The sequence below is a fragment of the Thamnophis sirtalis genome, unplaced genomic scaffold (genome assembly GCF_051295495.1).
Source record: "Thamnophis sirtalis isolate CommonGarterSnake01/CBP01778 unplaced genomic scaffold, rThaSir2_p1.2 scaffold_3, whole genome shotgun sequence".
In the NCBI taxonomy this organism is placed as follows: Eukaryota; Metazoa; Chordata; class Lepidosauria; order Squamata; family Natricidae; genus Thamnophis; species Thamnophis sirtalis.
Window position 1 is genome coordinate 26,073,456 of NW_028261383.1, and position 16,344 is coordinate 26,089,799.

The 16,344-nt window shown below is 42.0% G+C and overlaps 1 protein-coding gene across 1 annotated transcript in view; it reads left to right on the forward strand.

Annotated features, from left to right (window-relative positions):
* Window positions 1–1,881: 1,881 nt before the first annotated feature.
* Window positions 1,882–16,344, forward strand: part of LOC106545859 (complement C4) — a 93,656-nt gene continuing 79,193 nt past the window's right edge. Inside the window, exons 1-3 of the mRNA XM_087711607.1 lie at window positions 1,882–2,025; window positions 12,624–12,822; window positions 14,574–14,757. Coding sequence (XP_087567733.1) covers window positions 1,949–2,025; window positions 12,624–12,822; window positions 14,574–14,757 — 460 coding nt within the window. The 5' untranslated portion in view covers window positions 1,882–1,948. The remainder of the gene's footprint in view (window positions 2,026–12,623; window positions 12,823–14,573; window positions 14,758–16,344) is intronic.

Genomic DNA, 16,344 nt, shown 5'->3' on the forward strand with positions numbered 1-16,344 from the left:
CAAATTTGGCCACTTTAAGATGTGGGGACTTCAATTCCCAGGATTTCTGTAGCCACTTTGCTGGCTGGGGGAATTCTGGGAGTTGAAGTCTACACATCTTAAAGCAGCCAAGTTTTTAAAAAACACTGCTAAAAAAGGTTAAGAGTGCTTGAATTTACATAGCAACAGATCATTAACAAACCAAACTTTTGCTTCATCTGACCCACTGACTTGCAAACTAATGAACTGCATTGAAGGTAGTTACTACCTGGAAGTACATTGTACACAACCAGAATTGCACCAAGCCAGCTTTTAAATAACTCAATAAATTTAAAGCCAGAACTGACTCTGTTCATATGTGACACTAAATCACAAGCCATCAACTGGAATGAGCCCAGGTGGTGCAGTGGTTAAGGTGCAGTACTGCAGGCCACTTCAGCTGACTTTTATCTGCAGTTCAGTGGTTCTAATCTCACCGGCTCAAGGTTGACTCAGCCTTCCATCCTTCCGAGGTGGGTGAAATGAGGACCCAGACTGTGGGGGCAATATGCTGACTCTGTAAACCGCTTAGAGAGGGCTGAAAGCCCTATGAAGCGGTATATAAGTCTAACTGCTATTGCTAATAAGTCAAACTGTGGTTGGTTTGAATTAAACTTGAAAATAACTCATTGGAAGGTTTTTTGAAACTCTGGTTTATGGCTTCATGTGCTGAGCCAACCAATCCCATGATGGTTTGTTTGATGTATCACAATTAAACAAGTTGTTGTTGTTGGTGGTGGTGGTGGTGGTTGCAAAGTTGTGTCCAACCCATTGTGACCCCATGGAGAACGTTCCTCCAGGCCTTCCTGTCCTCTACCATCTTCTGGAGTCCATTTAAGCTCACACCTACTGCTTCCGTGATTCCATCCAGCCACCTCATTCTCTGTTGTCTCCTTCTTCTTTTGCCCTCCATAGTTCCCAGAATTAGGCTCTTCTCCAGTGAGTCCTTCCTTCTCATTAAGTGGCCAAAGTACTAGAGTTTCCTCTTCAAACTCTGGCCTTCTAAAGAGCAGTCAGGGTTGATCTCCTCTAAGACTGGCCAGTTTGATCATCTTGTAGTCCAAGGAACTTGCCGGAGTCTTCTCCAGCACCAGAGTTCAAAGGCCTCCATTCTTTGGCGCTCAGCCTTTCTTATGGTCCAACTTTCACAGCCATACATTGCAACTGGGGAAACCATAGCCTTGACTATACACACCTTTGTAGGCAGGGTGATGTCTCTGCTTTTTAGTATTCTGTCTAGATTTGCCATAGCTTTCCTCCCCAGGAGCAAGCGTCTTTAAATTTCTTGGCTGCAGTTTCCATCTATAGTGATCTTGGAGCCCAGGAAAATCTGTCACTACCTCCATTTCCCACCTTTGAGTTGAACTACAGCAGAGGTGGGTTGCTCCTGGGTTTAGCCGAACCGGTAGTAGTAATCTGGCCTGGGTCACAGAACCAGCAGTGACCCAAGCTGGCCACGCCCCCCAAACGGGTTCCCCGGTCTGTTACCATTGCTGGCATCTTTTTTATTAGCTTTTAATGGTCTTTGCGCATGTGCAGAACCATTTACAGGGAATTGTGCACACACGAGCAAAGCACACACAAACCGGTACCGGTTAACGTAGGAATCTACCCCTGGACTACAGCTCCCATCGCCTGCAGCCAGCTGGGACAGAGGGAGCATTACTCAATTCCATCAAACCTGTGGTTCTTTGAGACAGCTCCACTGGAGAGCTCGGATAGAATTGGAAAAAAAATTCATTGGGTAACCAGCCTGAGTTTGGTAGCTCTTGCTAAGTTTTCTTTTCTTTTCAGCTGGAAATCTTCCAAGTTATCTGACTCATACACTGGCTCCCCTCCCCACGCTTGTCCTTGCAATTAATTGCAAAATCCTCTCGCAGTCTTGGCCAGAGCTGAAGAAAGCACCGGGCAGGGCAGACGTGGTCCAGAGATGTCCTTTCAAAGCCGGTTCCTTCTTTGGCTATCATGGATGGGAGTTTTGATAGCGATGAGCCATCAAGCACCAAGGTTGGTACAGTCCCACAAAAATATCAGCTTCTCTTCCTCAATTATAATTCTCATCAGCAAGCTGCTGTTTTAGCACAGCAAAGACCATTCCCAGCACACGAAACCCCTCTTACAGCCTTTGCCCAATCTTGCTAAATCATTCTTTACCGATTTAAAAGTTTAGTTTGTACCTATTTAGGGGGCACAGCCATAAGAGACTGCCGCTTTTATTTTGTTTAAATCTACTTGCATGCTGTGAGTTCGTAAATCCAGCCTCTGTTTTCATGTAACTTAAATTGTCTTTGATTTTGCTCAAGGAGGGGAAAAAAGATTGCTAGAAAACATGTTCTGGCTAAATGAACTGCACATGCTTCGTTCTTCCTTTAGGATAAGATTTCAAAATCGATCTGAACATTGTTGCATTATTAGTATTATTATTATCATGCACCTTTTTCAAGGTTTCTGTCATTTTATTTATTTATTTATTTTATCTATTATCTATCTATCTATCTATCTATCTATCTATCTATCTATCTATCTATCATCTATCTATCTATCTATCTATCTATCTATCTATCATCTATCATCTATCTATCATCTATCATCTATCATCTATCATCTATCATCTATCATCTATCTATCTATCTTTCTATCTATCTATCTATCTATCTATCTATCTATCTATCTATCTATCTATCTATCTATCTATCTTTATTTATTTAATGCATAGCTGGAAGTATGTGATGCGTTGTTAACCATAAGGGCACCAAAATAAGACTTTTAAAATGAAAAAAGTATTAGAATATTACTGCCTATGCTTAGATATCATCGAATTTCCCCGAAAATAAGATAGGGTCCTTTTTTTTTCTTTTGACCACCAAAATAATAAGAGCTTGGCCTTATTTTCGGGGAGGTTTTATTATTTTTGAGGTGCAGGAGGTGGAGAGCACGGTCACTTCATGGCTGCTGCTGTGTTGCAATATTTTCAAGGGAGGGCTTATTTTTAGCGCATGTGCTCAAAAGCCCGACTGGGCTTATTATTCAGGGAAGTCTTATTTCGGGGGAAACAGGGTAATGAAAACAAAATAAACAATTTCTTTAAAAAAAACTTTGTTGGGACAAAGAAGGTGTGGCTTTGGTTGGCAGGGAAGTTACCCCCCAATGGTTTTACAATTCCTCTGTCCCAACAGAACCTATTTGTGAAGGAAAGGAGAATTTCAGAATTGAAGAAGTAAAATGGCAGCTTTAAAAAAAAACTCTTTTTCTCCTTAAAAACCCTCTGATTCTTGAGGGACTCAATCTACTGGTTCCTCTAGAGAGCAGCTGAGAGAAGTTTCATGCAGGGCTCTGTATTTTATTTTCCTATATTGCAAGTAGTCCTCAACTTAAAACCATTTGTTTAGCGACAGTTCGAAGTTACAACTACTGGACAAAAGTGACCTGGGAACATTTTTCACACTTATGACCATTACAGTAATGCTGTGGTCACATGATCAAAATTCAGGTGCTTGGCGACTGGCATGTACTTATGACAGCTGCAGCGTCCCGGGCTCATGTGATCAGCTGTTGCCAGCTTCTGACGAGCAAAATCAACGGGGAAGCCAGTTTCACTTAACAACCGTGTTACTAACTTAACAACGGCAGTGATCCATTTTAATAACCGTGGCAAGAAAGGTCATAAAATGGGGCAAAACTCATTTAAAAACTGTCTTGCTTAGCAATGGACATTTCTGTCTCAGCTGGGTCATAAGTCGAGGACTTCCTATATTCTAGTAAGATGACATGGTCACCATCATATTGCACAAACCACCAGCATAAACTGGTACAGTATACATGAACCCAGCCAATGCATTACCTTTTCAGTAAACGAAGTTTAAACAAACCGTACCTCATCTGCTATGCAAACGTTGTCAAGGACTGGTTCATACATTGCAATACACCATAAAGGGGTTGTTTTCATGTGCCTTATGAATCAGACAGCCTGCTTTCACAATTATGCTCTCTGGCTGAAAACAGTTAGTTCTTTAAACAATCTCTGGGTAGGGCTGAGTTTTCCTGAAGCTAAGCAGCCAGCAAGCTCCGTTTGAATCCAGCATTTCTCAATTTAAGATATGTGGACTTCAACTCCCAGAATTTGCCAGCCAGCCATGTCCGCACATATTAAAGTAGCCTAGGTTAATAAACGTGGGTTTAAGTGGCAGAGATGGCAACTCTAACATAACTCTAACTAAAAAAATAATAATTTATCGAACTTTTCTTTTATTTGGGAACCACTTCTGGACTTTGTACACGAAACAAACAAACAAAGATGAAACTTTGACCTTTGGTTTTGATGATTAGATTAATTTGCTATGATAGAAATAGCTAAGCAAAAAGCTGAGATTGTGACTGCACTTTGTATTCTACTGCACCAAAAAAAAAAGTTTCAGAATAACAGAGTTGGAAGGGACCTTGTAGGTCATCTAGTCCAACCCCCCCGCTGCCCAAACAGAAGACTCTACACCATTTCTGATAGGTGTCAGTCCAGTCTCTTCTTGAAAGCTTCCAATGGAAGTTGTAGCTATTTTTCCTTTTACCTTGCAACCTTTCCCCTTCTTTTCCTTTCTCCTTCTCCCTTTCGTCTTCTCTTTGTATTTTATAGGATGACAAACTTCAATTTTTTAAAAAAATAAGAGGAACACAGGTTTATAAAGCTATATAAATTCAATAAATAAATAAAATAATAAATAAATAGGACTGTATAAATGAAGGTCGTGATACATAAGGTTGCACTGGAGGAGCTGTAACTTATTATCAAGTCATGAATGCAAACAGGAAAATACAGATAGTCCTCATATCACACTTCATTCAGCAACCGGTCGGAGTTACGGCGGCAGTGAAAAAAAGGGACTCACAACCGGTCCTCATACTTGCAACGGTCACTGCATCCCCACGATCACAATATCAAACTTGGCAGCATCCTGAGGTCATGTGATCGCCATTAGCAATCTTCCCAGGTGGCTTTTGACAAATTCTGGGCGAGATCATTGGAAGGGAGAGATCATTCGGGCGAGATGGGCGAGATCATTCGAAGGCACGGGATAAAATACCACCAGTATGCGGACGATACTCAGTTGTATCTGTCCGCCCCGTGCCAACTCAATGAAGCGGTGGACGTGATGAACCGGGGTCTTGAGGCTGTTAAAGACTGGATGAGAGCTAACAAACTGGTACTCAACCCGGAAAAGACCGAGTGGCTGTTGTGTTTTCCTCCCAAAAATTTGGCTAACATTCCACCAATCAGGCTGGGGGGGCAAAATTTATTCCCCTCGGACAGGGTCCGCAACTTGGGAGTCCTCCTGGATCCACAGCTGAGTTTTGACCACCACTTGTCGGCTGTGACCAGGGGGGCATTTGCCCAGGTTCGCCTGGTGCGCCAGTTGCGGCCCTACCTGAACCGGGAGGCTCTCACAACAGTCACTCGAGCCCTTGTGATCTCTAGGCTGGAATACTGCAATGTGCTCTACATGGGGCTGCCCTTGAAGAGCATCCGGCGACTTCAGCTAGTCCAGAACGCGGCCGCGCGAGTGATTATGGGCGCACCACGGTTCGCCCATATAACACCAATCCTCCGTGAGCTGCGCTGGCTACCTGTTGATCGTCGGGTGCACTTCAAGGTCTTACTTACCACCTATAAAGCGCTCCATGGTAGTGGATCTGACTATTTGAGAGACCGCCTCCTGCCAATTACCTCCCTGCGTCCCATCAGATCGCACAGAGTAGGCCTCCTCCGAATTCCATCCGCCAGTCAGTGCCGACTGGCGACTACGCGGAGGAGAGCCTTCTCAGTTGCTGCTCCGACATTATGGAACAACCTCCCCGTGGAGATCCGTACCCTCACCACAGTCCAGGCCTTCCGCACAGCCCTTAAGAACTGGCTATCCCGTCAGGCCTGGGGATAGGATTACTCTCACCCCGCCCGAATGTTGAGTGAATGTTGTGTTTTTATGATCAATTTTCTTTTAATCACGATTTTTCTTTTTTTCTTTTTAAGTCCTGTCTTGCACTCCCTTCCCTTCACTGTTGTAAGCCGCCCTGAGTCCCCTCAGGGAAAAGGGCGGCATATAAATTTTCAATAAAATCCAAAAAATCTAAAATCCAAAATCCAATTCAATGGGGAAACCCACATTTGCTGAACAGCTGCAGGATTCTCTTTTAACAATTAGTATGTGGTGATGTGAAGGGTGCTGGACCATGGATGGGGAGACCCAGCTTCTCGTCCCTCTTTAGCCACAGAAGATCCACAGGAGACTGTGGTTGAGTTCCACCCTGACAGCCCCCAAACCCGGTTGGGATAATGGAGGAGACCGCATTGTAACCAGGAGTAAGAAGATCCAAGGTCCAGTTTACTGTCATAAAAGATGAGAAAAAATGTAAATAAGGGTAGTCGTTGACTTACAACCACAACTGAGCCCAACATTTCTGTTGCTAAGTGAGACAGTTATGTGACTCATCGCCGTTGTTAAGTTAGCAACATGGTTGTTGAATCTGATGTCCCCATCTACTTTGCTAGTCAGGAGGTCTCAAAAGGTGATCAGATGGCCTCAGCGCACTGCAACCCTCATAAATACATTGCCAAGCATCCGAATTTTGATCATGTGACCATGGGGATGCTGCAACGGTGTCAGAAGACACTGTTTTCAGTGCCGTTTTAACTTTGAAGGGCCACTAAATGAACTATTGTAAGTCAAGGACTGCCTGTAAACCCACAGTAAGAAACATCAATATTGGTTAGTTTCTTCAGCCCATGATGCTGTCCATCTAAAGGAGGATAGGGTTTGTGAAAAGCAGAAGCCTTCGCTCCTTTTCAATGGTTGCAACTAAGAAAAACCTATTGGTTTTTTTTTTGGGGGGGGGGGTTGTACAAAGTTATGTATTTATTTTTTGTTACATATTTCTTTTATGAACAAAGTGTTGTCCTGGTTCCCCCCCCCCCCCACACACCCTTTACATCTTCTATTATGCATATAACATTTTACATCGTATTTCCATTTTACATTTCAGTCATCTTATTTTTATTCCATTTTCTCCTGCTTAATTTAAATTTTTTCTTAATATATAAACAATATCCTTTTTGCCTCTCAAAGTTGATCAAGCTTAACATATCATTTCCATCTATTCTTCTGTTTTACTCTTAATGATACATATTTTATACAGTAAACATTACATTTAATTAGTTACCCACAAGTAGTAGTTTTAATCTATATCTTCACACATTTTATTGAATATACACCGTTGACTATATTTACTAAGTTTCATTCTACTCTACTAGAAAATCCTTTTCTTTCTTTCCTCCTTTCAACCATTTTCTCTTAGTCTCTCAGGGACTTCATTTCTCTCATATTCTCTTCTAAGAAAACCTATTGTTGTAGGGCACACATTGAGAGGGAAGGTTCTACTTGGAGTAAACAGACCTCCAACCTTGCAAGAATCTCAGCCTTAATGTTCAACAAGCTTCCAAAGCAATAAGCAAAGCCTTTAATTGGGCTATGGCATGGAAGTTTCGTGGTTATATATACGTATCAGTGGTGGGTTTCAAAAATTTTTGGAACCTCTTCTGTAGGTGTGGCCTGCTTTCCAGATTCACTGGTGGAACCTCTTCTAACCGGTTTGGTAGATTTGACGAACTGGTTCTACTGAACTGGTGTGAACCAGTAGGAACCCACCTCTGATACGTATATATACTTAATCCTCATCTAATCCAATGTGCAAATCGGTGTTTAAGCAATTTTGAAAAGTCCAGAATGGATTTTGGTATAAAGGACTTTGAAGTTAGGAGGCGGGGGGGGGAAGGGGGGGAAGCATCGGAATGTCTACAATTCAGCCAACATCAATATTGCAAAATTGTGGAAACCTCACTCTCTGGTCCTTGAAAGCCTCTTGTTTGTTTAGAATAGAAAGAACCATAAATCCAGTCCATAAACAGCATTTGATAGATTGCAACCGTACCATGGAAGGGAGAGAACTTGCCTGATTTTGCATATATGTATATGTATACATATGCATATCTGTATACTTTGTGCCCTGGTAGGTCAGATTAAATGTCTAACTCAGCTCTATCTAAACTGGATTCTACAGCTGTGTTAGATTACAATTTTTGGCTTTTCCTGCTGGACGGAGCACAGATCAATCAAATAAACAAAAAGATGTTTATCAGACATCCTGTCGGAATACAGTCCAACCTCATTCAAAATTGCCAAATAAAAATTATGCAAAAGCAACAAGTATGCACCACAAAACCTTTCTCATTGTGTAAAAATCACAGCCATGTAGCTATAAAATCGTGCCTGATAACTGCTCCATCCGCTGTACAGATAGTCCTTGACTTACAACAGTTCATTTAGTGACCGTTTAGGGTTACAACATCACTGGAAAAATGGCAACAGACTCATGTTTATGACGGTTACAGTGTTCCCGGGGTCATGTGATCCCCTTTTGCGACCTTCTGACAAGCAAAGTCAATGGGGAAGCCAGTTTCACTTAGCAACCATGTTACTAACTTACCAACTGCAGTGATTCACGTCACAACTGCGGCAAGAAAAATCGTAAAAGGAGGCAAAACTCACTTAATTTCAGTTAGCAACCGAAATTTTGGGCTCAACTGTCGTTGCGAGTTGATGACTACCTGTCACAAAACAGCCCTACCAGTTCGCTTTACTAACTACCATGTTGCCGTGTACCTTTAAATTTAATGTGAATTTTTAGATCAATATTTTTTTCAAGCTTGGCAATGTTAGGAAACTTCAACTCCCAGAATTCCCCAGCCAGCATGCTTTTGCTCTTCCTTAAAAGCAGCCAGTGATGTACTGAGCAGGAATGAGGTGAAGAAGCTTGTGTCAAGAGTCAAGAGCCAAGGTGGCGCAGTGGTTAAATGCAGCACTGCAGGCTACTGCTAGATCAGCAGGTCAGTGGTTCAAATCTCACCGGCTCAGGGTTGACTCAGCCTTCCATCCTTCCGAGGTGGGTAAAATGAGGACCCAGATTGTTGGGGCAATATGCTGACTCTCTGTAAACTGCTTAGAGAGGCCTGAAAGGCCTATGAAGCGGTATATAAGTCTACTGCTATTGCTATTGCTATTGTCATGCCTGTAAGCCATCTTTTCTTTTGGACTTCAGGCCTGTCAGGATTTCTACTGTTTACTTTCTATTGTGGGAAAAAGGGAGGGGGGATTATATGGAGTTGGGTGATATGTAGCCATAACAACATTCTTCTTACAAAGCCAAGGTCATCTTTGTCTCTGCACCTGGCCGGAACTGGATGGGTAGAATCTGTCATCATGGCAGTGGAAGATTGGACCATGTGACGGACTTGTGGGTGACGGGACAGGATTTTGAAATTTCAGCTGGGTAGGGAAACCTGAAAGCTTTCAGATTCGGGTTTTCCCAGATGTGCCAACATGGCTCTCTTAATAAATTGGAACTTTGAGGAATCCTTTGCCACAGACTTTGATTTAATTTTGGATGCTATTTGGAACCCTGCCGGCTTGATAATTATGGCCAAGTCAAAAGGCTACCATAATGGGAGAAATAGTGGAGAAATATAGAAAGTCAGACTAATAATTCTAGGACTTTTTAGAGAGACTATGTTTTGAAGGCATCCACCCAAATGTTTTGCCAAATGTCAACTTGCTGACTTGCTAGCAAAAATATGCATCTTGTTCCTCAAATCCAGTTCAAGCCAAGAGGATTGCAAAAGGCTACCATATTTTTTTTTTAAAGAGAGATTTAGGGAAGGTTTTGGAAATGTCAGCCATGAATTATAGATAGAAATGGTAATCAAAGAAAAAAAAATTCTATGCTCTAGAAGAAAAACTTTAAAAACTTGATAAAATATTTTTTAAAGTACAATTTTATTAAGACTTTGCCTTATAATAATAGCAAAATCTAATACAAACTAAACTTTTAAAAAGTGAAGAGAAAGGAGAAAAAGAGAACAGGAAAGAAAGAAAAAAAATCAGAATATAATAAAACGTTTATAAAGAAGTCACTTCCAAATTTTGTTGCAAGTATAAAAAACATTAACACCCCCGGTAAGGATACAATCAATTACTTCTTAATCCCATATGCTATCTATCTTTTCAGTCCTGGTGTCCGCAGAGAACCCAGAAGTAACAATGTAGTATCTTGTTCTAATCTTGATCAAATAAACCAGTTTTATATCCCTTCCTTTTACTTCTCCAAATTTTCATTTAAATGTTGTCATAGGATTTGATTTCTCTTATTTTTTTTCTTAGCTCCTTATATGGAGTTCTTCGAAGTAAACTCACCCAATGAACTTTCCAAACCTGTCTTTCTGAAAGTTTCTAATAGCTTTAGAATAGTTAATAGGCAATTTCAGCAATTGCAAGTGAGATGGCTAATCCCATTGTCTGTTGCTGCTCAAACATACAAAAAGCCACCGTTTTGTGGTCTCTTTGAGAGGACCAGCCGTCCAGAGCACATATGGGCAATCTCCCATCTTTTCCATTTCTGGAGAGATTCCAAGGATCTGGTCTTTTCACCAGTTTCTTGATCTTTGCCATGATTGTCAGCTCTGCAAAACAGGTTGCCATACCTCCCCACAAAGTCCCAAAAACTTACTTAAAATTCCTAAGCCTTAGTGTGTGTGTGGGGGGGGGGAGAAACCCTTGCTAAAGGATATCACTATATATTTTTATGACTTTTTGATTGGCTGTTTTATGATCTTATCTGTGTTTAATTATTGTTTACGGCTGTATAAAATTACTGCAGACATTTTATTGTCGATATTGTAACACGTCAAGAATCTCTTGATTGTGGCAACTAAAAGAGGAAGAAGAAATATAAATAAATAAGAGGACCTCCATGTACTCTACAAAGTTGAAAGTTGTTGTTTCCTTATCAATCTCCTGAGCATTTCTGAGAGTGAATGGGGGTAGCTCTGTCAGCAGTGCGTACTTGGATTTTCAAAAAGCCTTAGACTAACTTCTTTGTCAAAGGCTGTCAGTAAACAGAGCAGCCATGGAGATAAAAGGAACCATCTTTATACAAACTGCTTTCTTGTTAGCAAAGAAAACAATAAAGGTTAAGAATGAATGGACAGGTTTTCCAATGTAAGAAGTGAGAGCTTTTGTTAAAGATCTGCGTTGCCTTGCAACTGGCGCCTTAATAAATGTTCTTGACTTAACGATAAGATTAGTTATACAATTATCCTCGACTTATGACCACAATTGAGCCCAACATTTCTGTTGTTAAGTAAGACAGTTGTTAAGTGAGTTTTAGTCCATTTTACGACCTTTCTGGCCACAGTTGTTAAGTGAATCACTGCAGCTGTTTTTAAATGAACCTGACTTTGTTTGTCAGAAGGTCGCAAATAGGGATCACATGACGCCATGGACACTGCAACCGTCATAAATAGGAACTAGTTACTAAGCGTCCAGGTCTAAGTATGAAAAACAGTCAGAATAAGTCACTTTTTTTCAGTGCCATGGTTAACCTTGACCGGTCACTAAACAACCTGTTTTAAGTCGAGGACCACCTGTAATTATTCAGCATGATAAAACCCAAATACAATTGTCAGGAGCTCCCCAAGTTAAACTGGTGAATGTTGAAATGTGAATGTAAAAATTAAATTGGTCGATGGTGAATCAAATGCCAAAATGTGGTTCTGTTTAAGTAGGGAAATTGACTGAGCTGTTTTTTCCCCTCCTTCCGAGTACACAAAAGCCGTTGTGTAAGAATTTGATGTCCTTTAAAAAGTAAAGGGACAAAAACATGCCAATGCCATCCCCAAGCCAGGAAACAGCTCAGCCGATCCTTGTCACAACAGTGTTGCCTCATTGCACTCAGCTGTTCTCCAGAAATGTTAAGGGTGGCCCTCACTGCCACTGAAAATTGCCTCACAAACTTTACCACAATGTCACATCTGCCCTAAGGGGATGTGGGGTTCTCAGCCCCTCCCAGGAGGCATTTAAAATGCTCACAGAGTTACCCGCCATCAGAGGTGGGTTGCTCCCGGTTTGGCCAGGATCGGGCGAACTGTTAGTAGCGGTGGCGGGAGGCTCCACCCATCCGGCTGGACGCTTCTGCGCATGCACAGAAGCTTTGCACACATGAGCAAACCAGTAGTAAAAAAAATATGGAAACCCACCACTGTGCCAGATGCCTGCCCAGTGTGAATGCCAGCCAGTGGTGAAATTCAAATTTTTTATGGCCAGTTCTGTCAGCATGGCAGAGGAAGGATACTGCAAAATCTCCATTCCCTTGCCACTCCTGGGGAAAGGATTTTGCAAAATCTCTATTCCCACCCCTTCTGGGGCCAGCCAGAGGTGGTATTTGCTGCTTCTCCAAACTACTCAAAATTTCTGCTACTGGTTCTCCAGAACCTGTCAGAACCTGCTGAATTTCACTCCTGATGTCAGCTATGTGTTTGTGGATCATGGTTATCCTCCACACTTTGTGTTAAAGCCATGTGGCTTCCTTAGTTTAGGCTTCTCTGGTTTTGTTTTCCAATTTCCATGTTTATTCTTTTCTTCTTTGACGAGCTGGCAAAAACTTAAACATTGAAGGAGGTTGATGGCCCTCACTAAGAAATATTCTTGCTTTTCCATCCGATGCTGCAGGTTGATGATGGTTGCCCCCAGCGTGGTAACAGTGGGGACAGAGGTGCGGATTGTGCTTCAGGTTGATGACGCTCCATCTGAGGTCTCGGGCAACGTCTATTTCCAAAATGAGTTGAATAACAAAAAATGTTCTGAACAAATGCCATTCCGCCTTCAATCGGATCCGCCTGGTCCGTCTGTGCAAGATGTGACCTTGAAGGTAAGAGTGGAAACTGGGAGGTTTGCATGTCCACCCCTGGGAGAGAAAAGAAATGGATTCACTCATAGAATAACAGAATTGGAAGGGACCTTGGAGGTCATCTAGTTCAACCCCCTGCTCGAGCTATCAAACCCAATATCATTTCAGACAAAGGGTTGACCAGCCTTTTCTTAAAAGCCTCTAGTGGAGCATCCAAAACATTTAGAAGGCAAACGATTCCACTGATTAATTGTTCTAACTGTCAGGAAATTTCTCCTTAGTTCTAAGTTGCTTCTCTCCTTCATTGGTTTCCATCCATTGCTTTTTGCGTTGCCTTTTGGTGCTTCGGAAAATAGTTTACCTCCCTCATCATTGTGACAACTCTTCAAACACTGGAACACTGCTATCATGTCTCCCCTAGTCCTCCTTTTCATTAGACAACGTTGGATTGGTTTAGTGGTGGCTTGGTGTCACCTTCTACAAATGCAAATATCTCGATTTACTTTTGAGGCAAGTTTAACAAAAGTGCTGCCACAAAGCAGAGGGCATCAATCTATTCTCCAAAGCCCCTGAAGGCACAACAAGAAGCAATGAATGGAGAAGCCAATTAAAGAGAGAGGCAACCTAGAACCTAAAGGAGAACTTTCCTGACAGTTAGAACAATTAATAAGTGGAACAACTTGCCTCCAGAAGTTGTGAATGCTCCAACAATGGCAGTTTTTAAGAAGAGATTGGACAACCACTTGTCTGAAATGGTACAGGGTTTCCTGCTTGAGCAGGGGGTTGGACTAGACGACCACCAAGGTCCCTTCCTACTCTGTTATAAAACCAGGATAAGACAAGACCTGGCTTGCTTGAGATATGAAATCCTCAAGTTCAGATGCACCATTTCTTTCCTCTTCCCTGCCTGGTTTGGGCTAAACTAAAGCTTGCCGGCCACCGTTTTCTTCAAGCCAGAATTAAAAATTAGCAGCAGAGTTTCTGCAATATCTTCCAGGACTTCGGAAAACACCAGCTGGCCGAGTGATCAGCTGTTGCTCTTAAGATGGCCTGTGAAATAAGTTGCTGATGCCAACATCACAGATTGCCAAGGAACAGAACTGGAACTGTGATCTGTTACTATTTTCCGGATTGGATGCTGACAGTTCAAAATTGCTGTACCAGCCTGGAGTTGCCATGCAGAACTTGAAGGAGGAAGTTGATTGGGGTGGGGGGGAAAAAGGGATATATTGTGCATGTGGGGGAAAGGCTTGGAAACACGAAAAAGGGAAATACTGTCTTGAAATAGCCTGAAGTTCCAGTAAATGGGTAATAAAAATTGACATAATGATCCCAGTTCGGTGATCAAGGGGAAAGTTCTGCTTTTCACACAAATGCTAACAGTCATTTACAGAGATATCACCCGTCTTTCTGAATGCTTTTATTGTCCACCTTTATCTGTATTCAGTAGATGAGGATTATTACACCGGTATTTATCTCTCTTCCCAGGATGCTAAGATCCATAAAGGGATTTTTCCCACTGAATTCTGGCAAAACACCTGTGAGGCTCTCTAGGGTAAACAAAACAAATATTGCTGCTAATCAGGAATTTAAAAAGTAAGGTTCCACATTTAGGCAAGAAAAGCAAAATGCACAAGCACAGTATATGTGGTACTTTGCTCAATAGTAGTAACTGTGAGAGGGATCTTGGAGTCCTAATATTCTATTCTATTCTATTCTATTCTGCAGAAGGCATTGTTCTCTCTCAGCTCTAATTGTTTTCATTCATGCAGGTGACACAACAGTTTTTTGACTCTTGCGGTTTGAGCAGGCAAAAGCGAAACAGCTATGTCCAACTGGTGGCCTACAGTTCTCAGCTCAACACTCCCATTCAAAGCCTCAACCTGCGTTGGAGTGCCCGAGAGGGATACCTGTTGCTACAGACTGACAAGCCCATTTACACCCCCCGCCAAAAGGGTGAGCCTACCTCACGCGCACCTTGCAATTGCCTTGCTCTGTTCTTTTCGTTTATCCTGTTTTTTAAAAAAAATACACCTTTGTTTAACAATGATACAGACAGAAATAAATACACACACACACACACACACACACACACACACATATATATATATATATATATGCTGATAAATAAATAAAGGGAGACTAGTATAGATCTAGTTCAAGCTATTTAGCTCTCATCAGCTAGCCACACCCTTACTGGGATTCAAACCTGGGTTATATTACATATTAGGCAGTTGCATTAGCCATTAGGCCACAGGCTCCCCTCCTTTATCAGCTAAGCCAGGGAAATAGGTATGTATTGTCTGGATGGTCTCTTGTGATGAGCTGATAGACAGAGAAAGGAAGCGGTATGCTTCCTCCCATATTTGGGCATACCAGGGATTGTGACACACTATATACATACATACATACATACATACATACATACATACATACATACATACACACACACACACACACACACACACACACACACACAATTTCCAATTACCAAGGTTGTGCAATTACAGGTAGTCCTTGACTTACAACTGTTCATTTAGTGACCATTCAAAGTTGCCACAGCACTGAAAAAAAGTCACTTCTGGATGTTTTTCACACAACCAGGACAGCATCTCCATGGTCACATGATCAAAATTTGGATGCTCGGCAAGTGAATCATAATTATGACAGTGGCCGTGTCCCTGAGCCACACATTATTCTCCCTTTGTGACCTTCTAATAAGGAAAGTCAATGGGGAAGACAGATTCACTTAACAAACAGGTTACTAATTTAACAACTCCAGCGATTAAGCCCTGTGGCAAGAAAGGTTCCTAAAATGGGGCAGAATTTGCTTAACAACTGCCTTGCTTTGCAACAGAAATGTTGGGCTCAGTTGTGGTCGTAAGTCGAGAACTACCTGGACATATTATTTATTTATGTAGCCATTTATATCCTGCCTTTATTAGTTTTTACCAGTCGAGGTGGCAAACACTCACAATCCTCCTCCTCCTCCTCTTATTTTCCTCACAACAACAACCCTGTGAGGTGGGTTGGGATGAGGAGATTGTGACTGGGCTAAAGTCATCCATCCATCGTTCATGTCTGAAGCAGAACTAGAACTCACAATCTCCTGGCTTCTAACCTGGTGCCTTCACCACCAGTTGTCATTAATAAATCTCCAGGTCAACTCAGGATGATGTACATATAGTACAGTGGTGAGATTCAAATAATTTACCAACCGGTTCTCTGCCCTAATGACCAGCAGGGTAGGCGGGGCTTGGTGGTCATGTGACTGGGTGGGCATGGCCAACTCAACATCACTCACGTCGATGGGCGCTTCGCATTAGCTGTTACAATGTAATAAGGGTTAACGGGAGAGGCAGTTTCTATAAGCAGGGCAATAAAGATTAGGCTAGAAACAACACCAGAATGTTTCCTTCCTGACTTCCTTACAGGATTAGCCCTGTAAAGTGGAAAAAAACAAAATGAGATTTCTTCCAACAACTGGTTCTCCAAACTGCTTAGAAAGTTACCAACCGGTTCTCCTGAATAGGTGCGAACTGG